Source organism: Ctenocephalides felis, unplaced genomic scaffold (assembly GCF_003426905.1).
Source record: "Ctenocephalides felis isolate EL2017-DRISC unplaced genomic scaffold, ASM342690v1 CF-g0.4_SCAFFOLD_01886, whole genome shotgun sequence".
Lineage (NCBI taxonomy): Eukaryota > Metazoa > Arthropoda > Insecta > Siphonaptera > Pulicidae > Ctenocephalides > Ctenocephalides felis.
In genome coordinates, this window is record NW_020538040.1 from 145,862,081 (window position 1) to 145,876,061 (window position 13,981).

Genomic DNA, 13,981 nt, shown 5'->3' on the forward strand with positions numbered 1-13,981 from the left:
TAAGTTCTCGAGTCTTTTGGTCCAAGTGTTGTTTCGGTGGTCACGTATATCATTGGAAATAATTTTGGTCAGTCTGTTCACATGTTCCTTGAGTAGTCTGTCACCGGTACGCTGCCACAGTTTCTTTGTGTGATTTTTAAGTTGTATTTTCAATAAAATGTGTTCTGGCAAGTCGTTGTCTGGTGTTGTTCTTGAGTCTAGTGTCGGTATAGTCTGTTGTACGGCGTCTGTGATTGTCAGTGTAAGGTGTGTTACAGCCTCCTCAATGTCTGCGTTGGTATCGATTGGCATTGTGTGTCGTGTGTTGTCTGTGATGATGTCTCTGAAAATTGGCCAGTTGGCTCTGGTGTAATCTAAAAATTTGCGTTTGGGAGTCTGGTCGACGTCTAGTCTGTCTGAAATGGTCATGAAAACTGGATTATGGTCGGAGTTAAAAAGTGTTCTTGTTATGGGTTCGGATGTTACGTGTAGATTTTTTGTCAATGCCAAATCGATCGTGCTGTGATGGTGTGTCTGTACGGTGGCGTATCTGGTCGGCGTGTCAGGATAGTGTAGTTGTGCGTCTGTGGTGTTGTGTTCAGTCAGGTATTCGTAAAGTCTGTTTCCGTTCGCGTTGTTAAAGTTACAGTTCCAAGATGTATGTTGTGCGTTAAAGTCTCCTGCCATAAGTACAAATCTGTTCGAGTCCAGTAGTCTTTGTAAGTCCGCATGTTCTAGTCCGCTTGCCGGGATGTAAATCGATATTATGGTTACTTTTTGACCTCTCTTGTATACATTAATAGCTGTTATTTCAGAACCGCCCGCTGTCAGGTTTGGCACTTGCTCGTGTCTGATGTTAGACTTGATCAAGATCGCAGTGCCTCCCCATCCGCGTGCTACCGTCTGTCTGTCGTTCCTGTAAACTTTGTAATTGTTGATATAGAGTCTGTCCGTAGGTTTTAAGTGTGTCTCGTTGATCAGTACTATGTCCAAATCGTATTTTGTTATCGTCTGTCTCAGTTCGTCCACGTTGTTTTTAAGTCCGTTAGAGTTAAAGTGCATTATGTGTAAGTCGCGCGTTTGGTTTATGGAGATGCTGTTAAAAAGTTAAGTATTGTTGTGTATTTTTCGTTATATGTCATGTTGGTGTTTAGTGATTTTGTCAGTTTGTAAAGCTCACTAAAAATTTGTTTTACCTGGGGATCTGCAAACAGCATCCTGATCTCGCCCATAGCAGCAAAAAGTCCCTCTGGTGTATTGAAATCTGGATCGGACTGGCTGCAGGCAGGCCGGGCTGGTGATTGTGATAGTTCATGCCGGATCTGTGATGATGATGATGCAGGCCGGATCGGTGATGTTGATGGTGTAGGCTCAGCCGGTAAAGGTGAGGACTGGATCATGTTTCGAAATGATGACCTTGGAACAGGGAGTTGAGGAAACGCTGATTTTGCATTTGGGCCAACATTGGTGTTATTTAATGCTGAAGAAAAACTCCTCGTCAGCGGCACTGGTGTTGGTGCTGGTCTGTATATTTGTCTTCTCCTGAGAGCATCACTTTCCTTTTTCTTCTTGTAGTTGAGAAGCGCACTGCACTTTGAGTAGTTTGCCGGGTGTTCGTTGCCACAGTTCACACACATCGGTGCCTCAGTTGGCAGTTTCTGGCACGCACCTGGTGCGTGCACATTAAGGCACTTTATACACCTGTACTTTAGGTCGCAGGTGTACGATGTATGGCCGAAGTTCAAGCATTTGTGGCACTGCAACGCTCTGTTCTGTGGTCTGTAGGTCTCCCAGGAGAAGATGTGTCCACCAATATTGGTTATCCGCTTCAGCTCCGCCATATCCTGGTCTTTGTCGACTAAAATTATGTATATTGGTAGTTTATGTTGACTACCGTCCGACTGTTTTCGTATTACTTGCACCACTTGTTTTATTTTAGCTCCTTTCTGTTGCAGTTCTTCGCGAACTTCTGCCTCAGTTATAGATGGATGGAGTCCCGTAATTGTTATTTTTTTTCCCAGATTTTGCTTCAAGGAGTAGGTGTAGAAGGGGTAATTGCATTCTCGCAATATGTTTTTTAATTGCTCGTGGTCAGTAATTGAATCGGTATAAAATTTGTGTAAATTATTTTTAGGAACTGGTACCTGAAATTGATCTTCGTTGTATCCCGGATATAGCGGATGGTTTTCAACTCTATTTCAGCTTTTACAATGATAGGCGGAATTTTCTCTTGCTTCATGTCTATTTTCTTCGATGGTGCTGCCTGTACGCCTGAAGTGGATGGCTGTGACCCGACATCAATTTTCTCGACCTCCTTGTTTTTGGCTTTCTTCCGCCGTTTGACCTTCTTATATTCCTCAAGCTCCCTGTCCGTGTCCATGTCAGTCCGATCAGATAGTGCATTGTATTTGTTTTTCAGGGTCTCGCTCGTTAATACTTCCATTTTCATTATTTTTAATTTCTTCCCAGGCGCCTGCCTGGGAATATTCTTGTATTCTTCAATATGCACAGCACTGATTTTAATAAAGTTAATCTAAAGACTTAGAAAAATTTAAATTTAGAAAAATTCACTTGCTAATGTGGCTTATCCTCTAACCATTAGCAACACCAATCCGGTGTTTGGAAAGAGGAGTCAGCAGAAGGCACGTTCACCTTATAATTTTGACAAGATATTAAATATCTTGGGAGAATTACACCCGATTGCTTTTAGAAAAGCACGATTTTAAATCGATATCGGGTGAATTCCAGACTTTATACTTTACACAAAAATCTAATGACATTCACTGAAAAAACAAATCTTTAACGGCCATTTTTATGGTAATTTTATGTTTATTTATCTATGCTATCAGCTACAACTATTATTTTCATTCAACTTCCCGTAGTATAGGTTATAGTAATCGCAAAAAAATCGAAAATGAATTTTTTTATAAATCTTTACGTTTTAAAGATTTCTGAATATTTTAACATACCTTAGAAGAAATGTATGTATGTGTGTGTGTGTAAGTGTGTGCGTGTGTGTGTGTGCGGATACAAATTTTCGTAGACGATTTCGGGAACAGGAATCAACCGATTTCAATAATTCAAAAAACATTTCGATGTGTGTGTGTGTGTGTGTATATATATGGATAAAAATTTCCAGTCACGTTTTCGGGCGCACGGATCAACCGATTTGAATGGTTAAAAAAACATTCGATTCCTATCGATAGGGAAAAGAGCTGATTAGTTTTTGGCAAATGCAGGTCCAGCCGTTTCGGGGATACGGAGCAAAGAGTGCAGAAAATAGAAATCGACTTTTTGAGAGAACGGAGTATCCGATTTGAATGATCTAAAAAACATTCAATTAGTAATGATTGGGAGAAGTGTTTATTAGTTTTTTGGCAAAGGCAGGCCCAGCCATTTTGAAAATACGGAGCGAAATATGTAAAAAATGGCAGTTTTTGAGAGAACTAAGCGTCCGATTTGAATGATTCAAAGAACTTTCTGCTTGTCTTAACAAAGTAATTGATTTTGGAAAAAAAACATTTTTGTCTCAATTTTTTTTTTTTTTTTTTTAATTTTTTGTATATCGAAAATAATTCAGATTTTATTTTTAATTCTGACTATAGTTCTAATATACTTTAAACAAATAATTTCAACATTGCAATTCAGTTTATATAATTCTTATAAATATTAGACAATGTTACAATATTTATAATAATCTATTTGAAAACATTCAGTATTCCTCGAACATTTCGTTACGGTACGGGAAGTTCCAGCAATTTGCCTTAAGGCACGATGCCACCCACCCCACTAGTTTTTTATGTCATTGCATGTTTATTAAAGTTATTTCTATAAATTATTTCTTAAATTATACGTACTATTTTGCCGCAGAATCAGGGGAAATTAAATAAAACTTATTTTATTTTACATGGGAATAGGTAATAGCTCTACTAGCTCTGATATATTAATGTTTGCACGTAGCGTAAAACCACGTAAAACTGTCCAATACAAAAGCCTTCAAACACCGAAAGCAATGTAATAAATAAAATAGTAAAAATTGAATTCAAACAGGCCCAAACCATCAGTGACAAACGTAATAAATTCAGGTTTGTTTAAATGATATTCAAATAAAACTTATCTGTTGATGATTTTCTATTAAAATCATAAATACAGATAAAAAAATTAAGAATATTAGGCATGCTGTATTCTTTTGTTTTATACATTCTGTATTAATCGACTCGTGTTAAGTTGTTCAGTGTTGAAATTGTTATATTAAAATTTGTATTAAATTTGTATAACATTATTGATGTTGAGATAAAACATATAGTTTACCACGCGGCGTAATTATAAGTGATGATTTAATGATTATTTAAAGTGTTAATTTGAAAGCAATTTTATAAAAATTGCTAATTACCGAACACATTGTGTATTTATTCCAATCGTTCGTCAAATGTTTTAGATCAAAAACCGTGCAGAATTCGGTCCCGAAATCCACTAATACATTGTGTAATATATTTTGTTACCAAAATTATTCATAAAAAAGTTCTAAACATTATAAATTTAGTGAGCAATGTTCATTGACTAATTATTGTGTTGAAAATAAGTAATATGTAAGTATTATATTGTATTTACAATATTATTTTATGCTAAATGTTCCTAACCTATAACTTTGTAATAATCCTTTCCTACAAAAACTAATAGTTATACTCGTCCAATTATTATGTGAAAGTGAATTTAAAACTATAACAAAATAATAAATTATTAAATTTTAACATTAACTTTTCAGCCTGAAAACTGTTCAAGATGTATTCTAAGGCTTTTGATACTTTTAACGTGTTGAACAAGAAAAACTTGCTTAAACTGGGATTACATTCTAAAAAATATTCAACAGATGTCACAAATACCATAAAACCCAGAGTTATATTTGCCAAACAAGAATTAGACACCGATGATATCAGAGTCGGTAGTGTCTATCATGGCTTCAAATGCGAGGACATACAGAAGGTTCCTGAATTTAATTTGACAGCTTATAGGCTTGTACATGAAAAAACACGCACAGAATATTTGCACATAAATAGGCCGGACCCTAACAATGTATTCTCAATCAACTTTCGCACTACTCCATTTGATTCCACAGGCCTTCCTCATATTTTGGAACACACAGTTCTCTGTGGCTCGAAAAAATACCCAGTACGAGACCCGTTCTTCAACATGTTGAATAGATCTATTAGTAATTTTATGAATGCCATGACTGGCCCCGATTTCACCTTCTATCCTTTTTCAACAGTGAATGAAGTGGATTATAGAAATCTACAAGCTATTTATATGGATGCTGTTTTTCATCCTAACCTGTCTCATTTAGATTTTTTGCAAGAAGGCTGGAGACTTGAGCAAAAGAATTTAGATGATAAAAAGTCTGATTACTCCATCAAAGGCGTTGTTTATAATGAAATGAAAGGTGTTTTTGCAGATAATTCAGCTATATTTTCTCAAACATTTTTAAATACGATATTACCAGATCATACTTACAGATATGTAAGTGGAGGACACCCTCTGCAAATACCAAAATTGACACATACAGATTTAGTTAATTTTCATCACAAATATTACCATCCAAGTAATGCTAAAATATATAGCTATGGAAATTTTTCTCTAACTAAATCGTTGGCATTTGTAGATGATTATGTTTCCAAATTTGATCCTGTTGATGCTAGTTACAGCATAATACCTAATCAAAAACGATGGACTTCTCCACAAAGTCATCATGTAACATGCAGATATGATAATATGGGGGCACCGTTCGAAAAGCAAAATCAAATAGCAATTGGCTATCTTATGTCAGACATAACAAATATATATGAAACATTTTTATTGCAATTCATCACTGAATTGATGATTGTAGGCCCCAATTCATATTTCTACAAGAGCTTAATTGAACCCAATATTTCAGGTGGATATAATGGTACCACAGGATATGAGAGTCAATTGAGAGATACAATGTTTGTAATAGGTTTGCAAAACATTGCAAAAGAAGATTTTGATAAATTTGATAAGATCTACAATGAAACGATTGATGAAGTTATTGCTAAAGGTTTTGATGCAAACCATATCAAATCTGTGTTGCATCGAATAGAACTAAACATAAAACATCAAAGCACAAAATTTGGCTTAAACTTACTTTTTGGACTAGTACCACTGTGGAATCACAACGGTAATATCATGATGAGCTTACAAATGAACAATCTTGTTAAGAGTCTTAAGGAAAATCTTAAAGACCCTACTTATTTGCAAAAGCGAGTAGAGAATTATTTCAAAAACAATAACCATAAACTTACTCTGACAATGACTCCAGATACAGATTATGAAAAAAAATTGATTGAAGCTGAACATGAATTATTACTTTCTAAGGTTAATGTTTTATCTGAGGAAGATAAAAATAGAATATACGAAGAGAACAAACAACTTGAAGTATTACAAAAAACTAAAGCAAACGTTGATATGTTACCCTGTCTTAAGCTGAATGATATTCCTCTTGAAGTTAAGAGATCAGATATTAAGGTTAAGGAAATAAGGGGTGTTCCTTTCAACATATGCCATGCCGCTACCAATGGCATAGTTTATTTCAGGTCTATTTTAAGCGCATCACATTTGAATCATAGCGAAACAATGCTCTTACCATTATTTAATTCAATGTTGACTAAATTTGGTACTCAGAATCATGATTTTAGATCATTTGATCAACTAGTTAATATGAAAACGTCTGGCTTAAGTGTATCTACACATTTATCAGAAAATTTGAATGACTTTAATAAATATGAACTAGGACTCATATTGAGCAGTTTTTGCTTAAATGATAACAGTAAAGATATGATGTACTTATGGAATGAAATATTTGATGGTCCTCTATTTAACGATGAGTCAAGATTAACAATGTTATTAGAGAATTACTTATCTAATTTATCTGTCGGTATTGCTCAATCTGGACATTTGTATGCTATCATGTGCTCGAGTGGATTACTTCAGGAGTCCTCTGCTTTGAAAGAAAGTCTATCAGGGCTTCAACATATAGATTTTATGAAGAAGTATGTTGCGAATAACAAACCAAGTGAAATTTTACAAACCTTCAAAGAAATGGCTACTAAATTATTGACTCGTGATAGAATGAGATGTTCATTGAACATAGATTTTAAAAATGATTCTCAGATCTTTGAACATGCAAAATGTTTCTTAGAAAACACTAGATGTACAGAAGATAAGAATATGAGTCATGTGTGGAATTCATCAAAAGTATCATCGGAGCCACTTGTGAAGTGCAAGCATAATGTATTGAACATTCCTGTAAATTTCTGCGCTAAATCTATATCTGCTGTTCCTTACACAGATCCAGATTATCCAAAGTTACAAGTATTGGCCAAGTTTTTGAGCTCCAAGTACTTACATCACATAGTAAGGGAACAAAATGGCGCTTACGGCTCAGGCCTTAAGGTATCAGCTGACGGAATCATGAACTTCTACAGCTACAGAGATCCCAACTCTAGGAAAACATTAGATGTGTTTGACGAGTCAGGTGATTGGTTCAAGAAAAATGCAAATCTCTTAGATGATCAAGTATTGTTTGAAGCGAAACTGGGAGTTTTACAAACTATCGATGCGCCGATCGCTGAGGGACTCAAAGGATATGATTTGTTTGCTCACGGTGTCACCCAGGAGATTTTCCAGAACCATAGATCTAGTATTCTTCGGGTAACCAAAGATGATATGATGGATGTTTGTGTGAAATATTTCACACTTGGTAACAGGCAGTCTACCAAAACTATCCTGGGACCCAAATCAGAGTTGGAAAAACATGAAGACGAGATTTGGGTAGTGGTAGAGCAGGAAGGAAACTAGATATTAGAGTGTTGTTATTAATGCCAAAGTCTAAGACTCTGATGTTATAAATTATATTGTTAACCTTTATGGAGTTTTGTTAGTGGTCAAAAATTATATATACAATATATGTATATAATACTCACAATGTTACGTTTTTACTGATTTATTGTTTACCGATGTATTACTGTACTATAAAGATATGTATGGAATTATTATATTTATAGATATAGCAAGAACAACTTTTTTAAATAAAAAACAATTATGAATTTTAATTTTTTTATATATACATACATTTAATAATATCATAATTTGTGGAAGAATCTAGGAATAACAAAATTTACTTGATGTGTGCACCGAAATATATATAGAGATATGTATATACATATAGCGGGTCGATTTGTATGGGTAAAAAAAGTCGCATAGGCACATATGATTTTTGGATACTAGGAAACAAAATAAGATACTTTGCTGAAGAAACCATACTTTTAAAATGAATTCTGATGTCCCGTGCATTGACCCAAAAATAAGGGTTGAAATTTGAAATATTCCGTTTTGACCCATTTAGAGTGCCCTAATTGCTTTCAAATGTATGGCCGACCACCACTAACTTTGGAAGGCCGATCCACCTATGCCCCTGTTTCAACCGCTGGGTTCCCCTCTGAAAGGTTTTTCAAAATTCAACCCTTATGTTTGGGTCAATGCACGGGATATCAGAATTCACTTTAGTGGTATGGTTTCTCTATCAAAGCATCTTATTTTGGTCCCTAGAATCTGAAAATCTTATGTGTCTAAGTGACCTTAAAATCGACCCGCTTTAATATATATATATATATATATATATATATATATATATATATATATATATATATATATTAGGGTGGTCCTTAATATGATCATTTTCGAATTTTCTTGCTCCCAGGGGCTCAAATGGTTCCAAATTGATAAAAAACAATTCTCTGAAAGTTTTAGCTCTTAATATTAAAGTTTAGATAGAGCGCAATTCAATCAAAGTTTTGTATGGAAATAGCATGGAAAAATTTTCAAATATTTTAAAAATGTTTTTTAGATGCAATTTAGCGAACAAATGAATGAATAAAACTCATTCATTTGTCGCTAAGTTATACCTAAAACATTTTTTTTTAATTTTCAAAATTTTTTCTACGCTATTTCCATACGAAGTTTGATATTGTTTGATACGGGAAGTTCCAGCAATTTGCCTTAAGGCACGATGCCATGCGCCCCACTAGTTTCTGACAAAGTTATCAAGGAAGTACATACTTTGACAAACATTAACTTTCGCGATATGTGTAAGTAATCGACGTCATCAATAAGAACTAAAATTTGATATCGAAAAAACACCTTTTAAAATTGTTTCACTTATATTTTAGACTATTTATTTCATGAACGATGTTTATTATTGCAATATTTATTGAATTAATTTTTATAATTGCTCCTCGTAGGCCTGCAATATTTCAGGAAGTTCGTCATTACACTACTATACATAAAGATTCATTAGAATTATCAAATAATTTTTTTCAACAATTAAGTGCAAAAAAACGACCAAAAAACTTATCACTACATTTCCAATATCAACAGTTTGGAACAGTTTTTGAAATTTTTAAATCAGGAATTTTGGCGAAAACTATGACAATTTTTTTTTACTTATGTTAATTATAAAGAAACGGCTTGGCCGATCATCGTCTTAAACTATTCAACGCTAGTCTTTATAGAGTTTTATGAATTGACTTTTATATTCTTAAAATCAATTTTGGGGTGCAATTTTGGATCAGTTAAATAATTAGCGATGACAAAACTCTGTCAGACTATTGAAAATTTAAAGAATAATTAGAATAAATAAACGTATCACGTATTCAAAATTTGTACCAAGGTTTATAAAAGTTATTTTGGTTTAGCTGCATGGATTGTGCATTGCATTTGTTAAATTGCAATTTATTTATTAACTTATGCAAAGCAAAATGATCAATTTCATCTTAATTGAACTATTACTTAGTTGTATGTACTTATATATTGGCAGTATTAATTTGCTTTGACAGTATGTTTATATGCTTTTTTTATTTTTATTACAAATCATGATATGTATATATAAGGTAAACTATTGTTGTTACGAATTTATAGATACATGCTGAACGTTTAGTGTACTAATGTGGATGCTTGTTTCATCCCCAACATAATTTGAAAAATATATCTGTCACGAATGGCATTTAGTTAAAAAGTGACAATATAATCAAAAATTCACATTTTTATTTTCAGTTAATGCATTATAAGTGACAAATACTTTTTTAAATGGCTTTATCCGAAAATTTTTCTACATCTGAATGCTATTTCGAGTCATGCATAAACTTTCTTAGCGATTTTGAGTGGCTGTATAACTTTTCCAATACAGAATTACTCGTGAAAAATGTTCTTGAACATTTTCCAATTGAGTGGAAAATGTGTTTTAATAATATGACTTATGATGAACTCTGCCATATGCCTGCTGGAGAAATAAATGTAAGTTTATTTAAAATGATTTTTTGGCGTTAAGTTCACGTTTCTTAAAATGAATTTTGTGCATTATTTTAGGAAACGTGGCCCTCAAGTCTTAAACAGTTCTTTAAAGAATTAAATGCATTAAAACCAAGATTTTCTTATACAGAATGTATAAGTTCAAATCACAAAAACCTTCAGGATGATTTAGGACGTCACGCTACTGGTATGTCCAAAAAGAAACAACACGAAGTGCTTAATTTAGTAAAACAGATTGAACAATACTGCGATGATGTCAATGTTATAGTCGACGTAGGATCAGGCCTGGTAAAATTTTCTGAATAAATTGTATTTATGCTTCTTTTTTAACATCAGCTACAATCACATTTATATAGCATTATAATCATCTGGTCGGTTCTAAATTTGAAATCTTCTGGCTGCTCTCAAAATCAAAATCTCAAGATCAAGAAAGAAAATGTTAGCTTTTTAGGGTATTTTTTATTTATATTTTTATCTGCTTTGTTTTTCTTTCTGTCGTTGTTTAATAATGTATCAAACAGCTTAAATTTGAAAAACAGTTGCAAAACGAAAAAAGTATTGCTCTTAATTGTTATTGAAGATATGTTTTAACAGTTGTAAATGGTTATGGTATAGTTGTTGCATCGCTTTTTGAATAAAAATGTCGTTAAATTTATTTCTTGTATTCGCGATTTTATTTTTAATGTTTATTTCATTTTAATTAGATCATACTTCTGGTCAGGATTTGCTTCAAAGATTTTTTAAGTACAAAGTTTCGATTTAATTCATATAGCTTCATGTTGGCGCCAATCAGCTTGATAAATAATTGCATGCTTGCTGTTTAGATTTAGGTATTTTTGTTTCATATATCAGTGGTTTGTATGGTTTAAATAACATAGTAATTAGGAATTTGATCTCAGGGCTATCTTAGTCAGTTTCTTCATGAAAAATGTGGATTTCATGTTTTGGGTATAGAGGCAGATGAAACTAACATCCGATCGGCGAAAGCGCGGCAAATGAAATGGTTTCCAAAATCATTGGATAAAGTTTTATATGTCCAACACCGTGTTACACCGAAGTCTTGCAGTGCAATTAATGAGTATCTCAAAAATACTGGATGGGATCTGACTAATGGAGTTTGCATGGTCGGTCTCCACACCTGTGGTGATCTAGTTGCCTCAGCAATTGACATCTTCAATTCAAGTAGTTTCTTGAAGAAATTAGTAGTAATGCCTTGTTGCTATCATAGGATGCAGTTTAAAAATATTGACGGTGCTGAGATTTTTCAGAATTTTCCATCTTCGAAAATCTTAAAGCAAAAGTTTGAAAGTGCTAGATGTGCAAAGTATTTCAGAAGACCATTCTTAAGACTGGCATGCCAGCAGAGGCCCGGTGTTTGGGAAAGTTTTGATGGCTTTGAATTAGAAGCGAGATCGTTCAGATTACTTAGTCGATCTATACTTGAACTTTATGTTAAAAAAGGTATTATAAAGTAAAATTTACTTACATGAGCTTTGGGGAATTTTTAATGTGAAGACAATTGAAAATATTTCAGAAAATTTATTATTGGTGAAGAACAAGCGTAAAGCTACAAAGAAGAATGGAAGTAAAAATTGCTTTCAGAATTTTTTGACAGATGTAGAGATAGGATATACCATAAAGCATTTATTCGAGGTGAATATTTAATTAAGAGAATATAATTACAAAAAGGTATTCTGCTATGCACTTATAAAAGACAATTGTATTGTATGAAAATTTATCATCTGTTCATAGTTTAATGGGACGTCGGAATATGAATTTGCAAAACATTCTAATGAGATGACACGATTATGGCAATCAAGAATTGACGAACCAGTAGACATAAAACTACTTTCTGGTGCTTTATTAGTGCTCCAGGCTTGCATGCAACCAGTTTGCGAAAATTTGTTGCTCCTCGATAAGGTGGAACGTTTGAACGAATCAAATGTTGTGGAAAACGCTAAATTCATCAAAATTGCAAACGAAGCGATATCTGCTAGATGTTTTTGCTTAGTAGCTTCTAAAAAAGATTTATGACGAACAGAGATATATTTAAATTTTAACATGGATAGAACAAAATTAGGAAACGTTTGAACTCAAATATTCAAAAAAAAAACATTGTGCAATAATTCAATTTTATTACTTTTGATCTCGTTTTTTATCATGCTATATTCCTTCATAGTTATAAAACTTAAAGATACATAGTTAGAATAGTATAATTAATGATAATTTGCCTGTAAAAACGGTTTTATAGCCGATATATCTTTTGGCAAAATCAACAAAGAGGTATAATTTATATGAATTTTAAACTAAATTTTAATAATGTATTGTTTTAATTTAAATTTTAAATTTTAAATTTTTTTGATTTATAAATTTTAGCTGATATAATAAATTTAACGATTTCCTTCATAGATATAGAACATAAATTTAGACAAATAAAAGTATTGATATTTTTCCCGTAAGAAATGATATTATTGTCGGTATATTTTTTTTGACAAAATCAAATTATGAGTATATTTTTCTATGATACAATATAAATTTTAATAAAAAAAGTATTTAGTTTGCATTTGAATTTTAAAATTACCAGATGTACAAATTTTAATATAAGTATAACGTTTTTCTTCGTAAATATAGAACTTATATTTGGATAAATAGAGTAGTATAATTATTGATACTTTTCTTTTGTAACGGATTTATAGTCGGTATATTTTTTGACAATATGAAATTATGGGAATATTATACTATCATACAATACGAATTTTAATGTAAAAATTTTAATAATGTATTTTCCTAATTATTTTTTTTTTATGATTTATGAATTTTAACTTTAATTAGTTAGTACAACAGCAAAAGTACAACGATTTCCTTCATAAATATAGAACTTAAATTTAGTTTAATAGAATAGTAAAATTATGGATATGTTTGCTGTTAAACGACTTTATAAAATTATACTTTCAGTATAATTTTTGACAACATGAAATTATGGGCGTATTTTGCTAGCATAGGTACAATATGCATTTTAATACATATATTTTTTAAATGTATATAATTAATTTGAATTTTAAATTTATTTAAAATTTTTTGGATGTATAAATTTTAATTAAAATAATGAACATAAGTTTTAACTCATCTGAAAGGAACTAACATATTCTTTATCATACAACCTGAAACTGATATATTACGAAAAATCTGATGCAAATTCAGTTTGAAATTGCAATGAGTTTATTACTGATTAATATGCGAATTATATAATTTTGAAAGTACAACATTACATGTATTTTTTGTATTTGTAGTGATATTTTTGACTATATAGTTTTAAGATACGATAGGTAAACCTTTTTATATATTTTTCAGACTTTTACCAGTGATTAACTAATAAGAATAATAGATTTCTTTAATGTTATGTCTAGGATCAGAGAAAAGTAACCAAATATGTAATATAATAAATTAGTAGAGAATCTTTCGTACTCAACCAGTCATAAGCAATAATAGTGATTATAAGGAGCAATTTATTCTTACAAAATAAAAATTATAAATCTTTTTTTTCTGATAATCTCGTATGTGTAAAAAAAATTATTGCCTGATTTGTAATAAATTCCTTTTTGTATCTGATGTATTTTTGTCTTTT

The 13,981-nt window shown here is 32.0% G+C and overlaps 2 protein-coding genes across 2 annotated transcripts; both read left to right on the top strand.

Annotated features, from left to right (window-relative positions):
• The first annotated feature begins 4,024 nt into the window (after positions 1-4,024).
• Positions 4,025-12,435, top strand: LOC113378347. The gene is made up of 6 exons (XM_026618884.1): positions 4,025-4,064; positions 10,102-10,341; positions 10,414-10,644; positions 11,256-11,817; positions 11,891-12,009; positions 12,109-12,435. The coding sequence occupies exons 2-6, from the start codon at positions 10,135-10,137 to the stop codon at positions 12,388-12,390; spliced, it is 1,401 nt and encodes a 466-aa protein (XP_026474669.1). The 5' UTR covers positions 4,025-4,064; positions 10,102-10,134; the 3' UTR covers positions 12,391-12,435.
• Positions 4,432-8,060, top strand: LOC113378345 (presequence protease, mitochondrial-like). Its single transcript, XM_026618882.1, has 2 exons — positions 4,432-4,568; positions 4,745-8,060. Exon 2 carries the CDS (start codon positions 4,762-4,764, stop codon positions 7,846-7,848), a length of 3,087 nt encoding a protein of 1,028 aa, XP_026474667.1. The 5' UTR covers positions 4,432-4,568; positions 4,745-4,761; the 3' UTR covers positions 7,849-8,060.
• Positions 12,436-13,981: the final 1,546 nt, after the last annotated feature.

What these genes read in the sequence shown, in the direction of transcription:
- LOC113378345 (XM_026618882.1), top strand. Translation starts at nt 4,762, where the DNA reads ATGTATTCTAAGGCTTTTGATACTTTTAACGTGTTGAACAAGAAAAAC.
- LOC113378347 (XM_026618884.1), top strand. Translation starts at nt 10,135, where the DNA reads ATGGCTTTATCCGAAAATTTTTCTACATCTGAATGCTATTTCGAGTCA. An exon ending in TCGACGTAGGATCAGGCCTG is followed by an intron (nt 10,645 to 11,255) that starts GTAAAATTTTCT and finishes ATTTGATCTCAG; the next exon opens with GGCTATCTTAGTCAGTTTCT. An exon ending in TGAACTTTATGTTAAAAAAG is followed by an intron (nt 11,818 to 11,890) that starts GTATTATAAAGT and finishes AAAATATTTCAG; the next exon opens with AAAATTTATTATTGGTGAAG.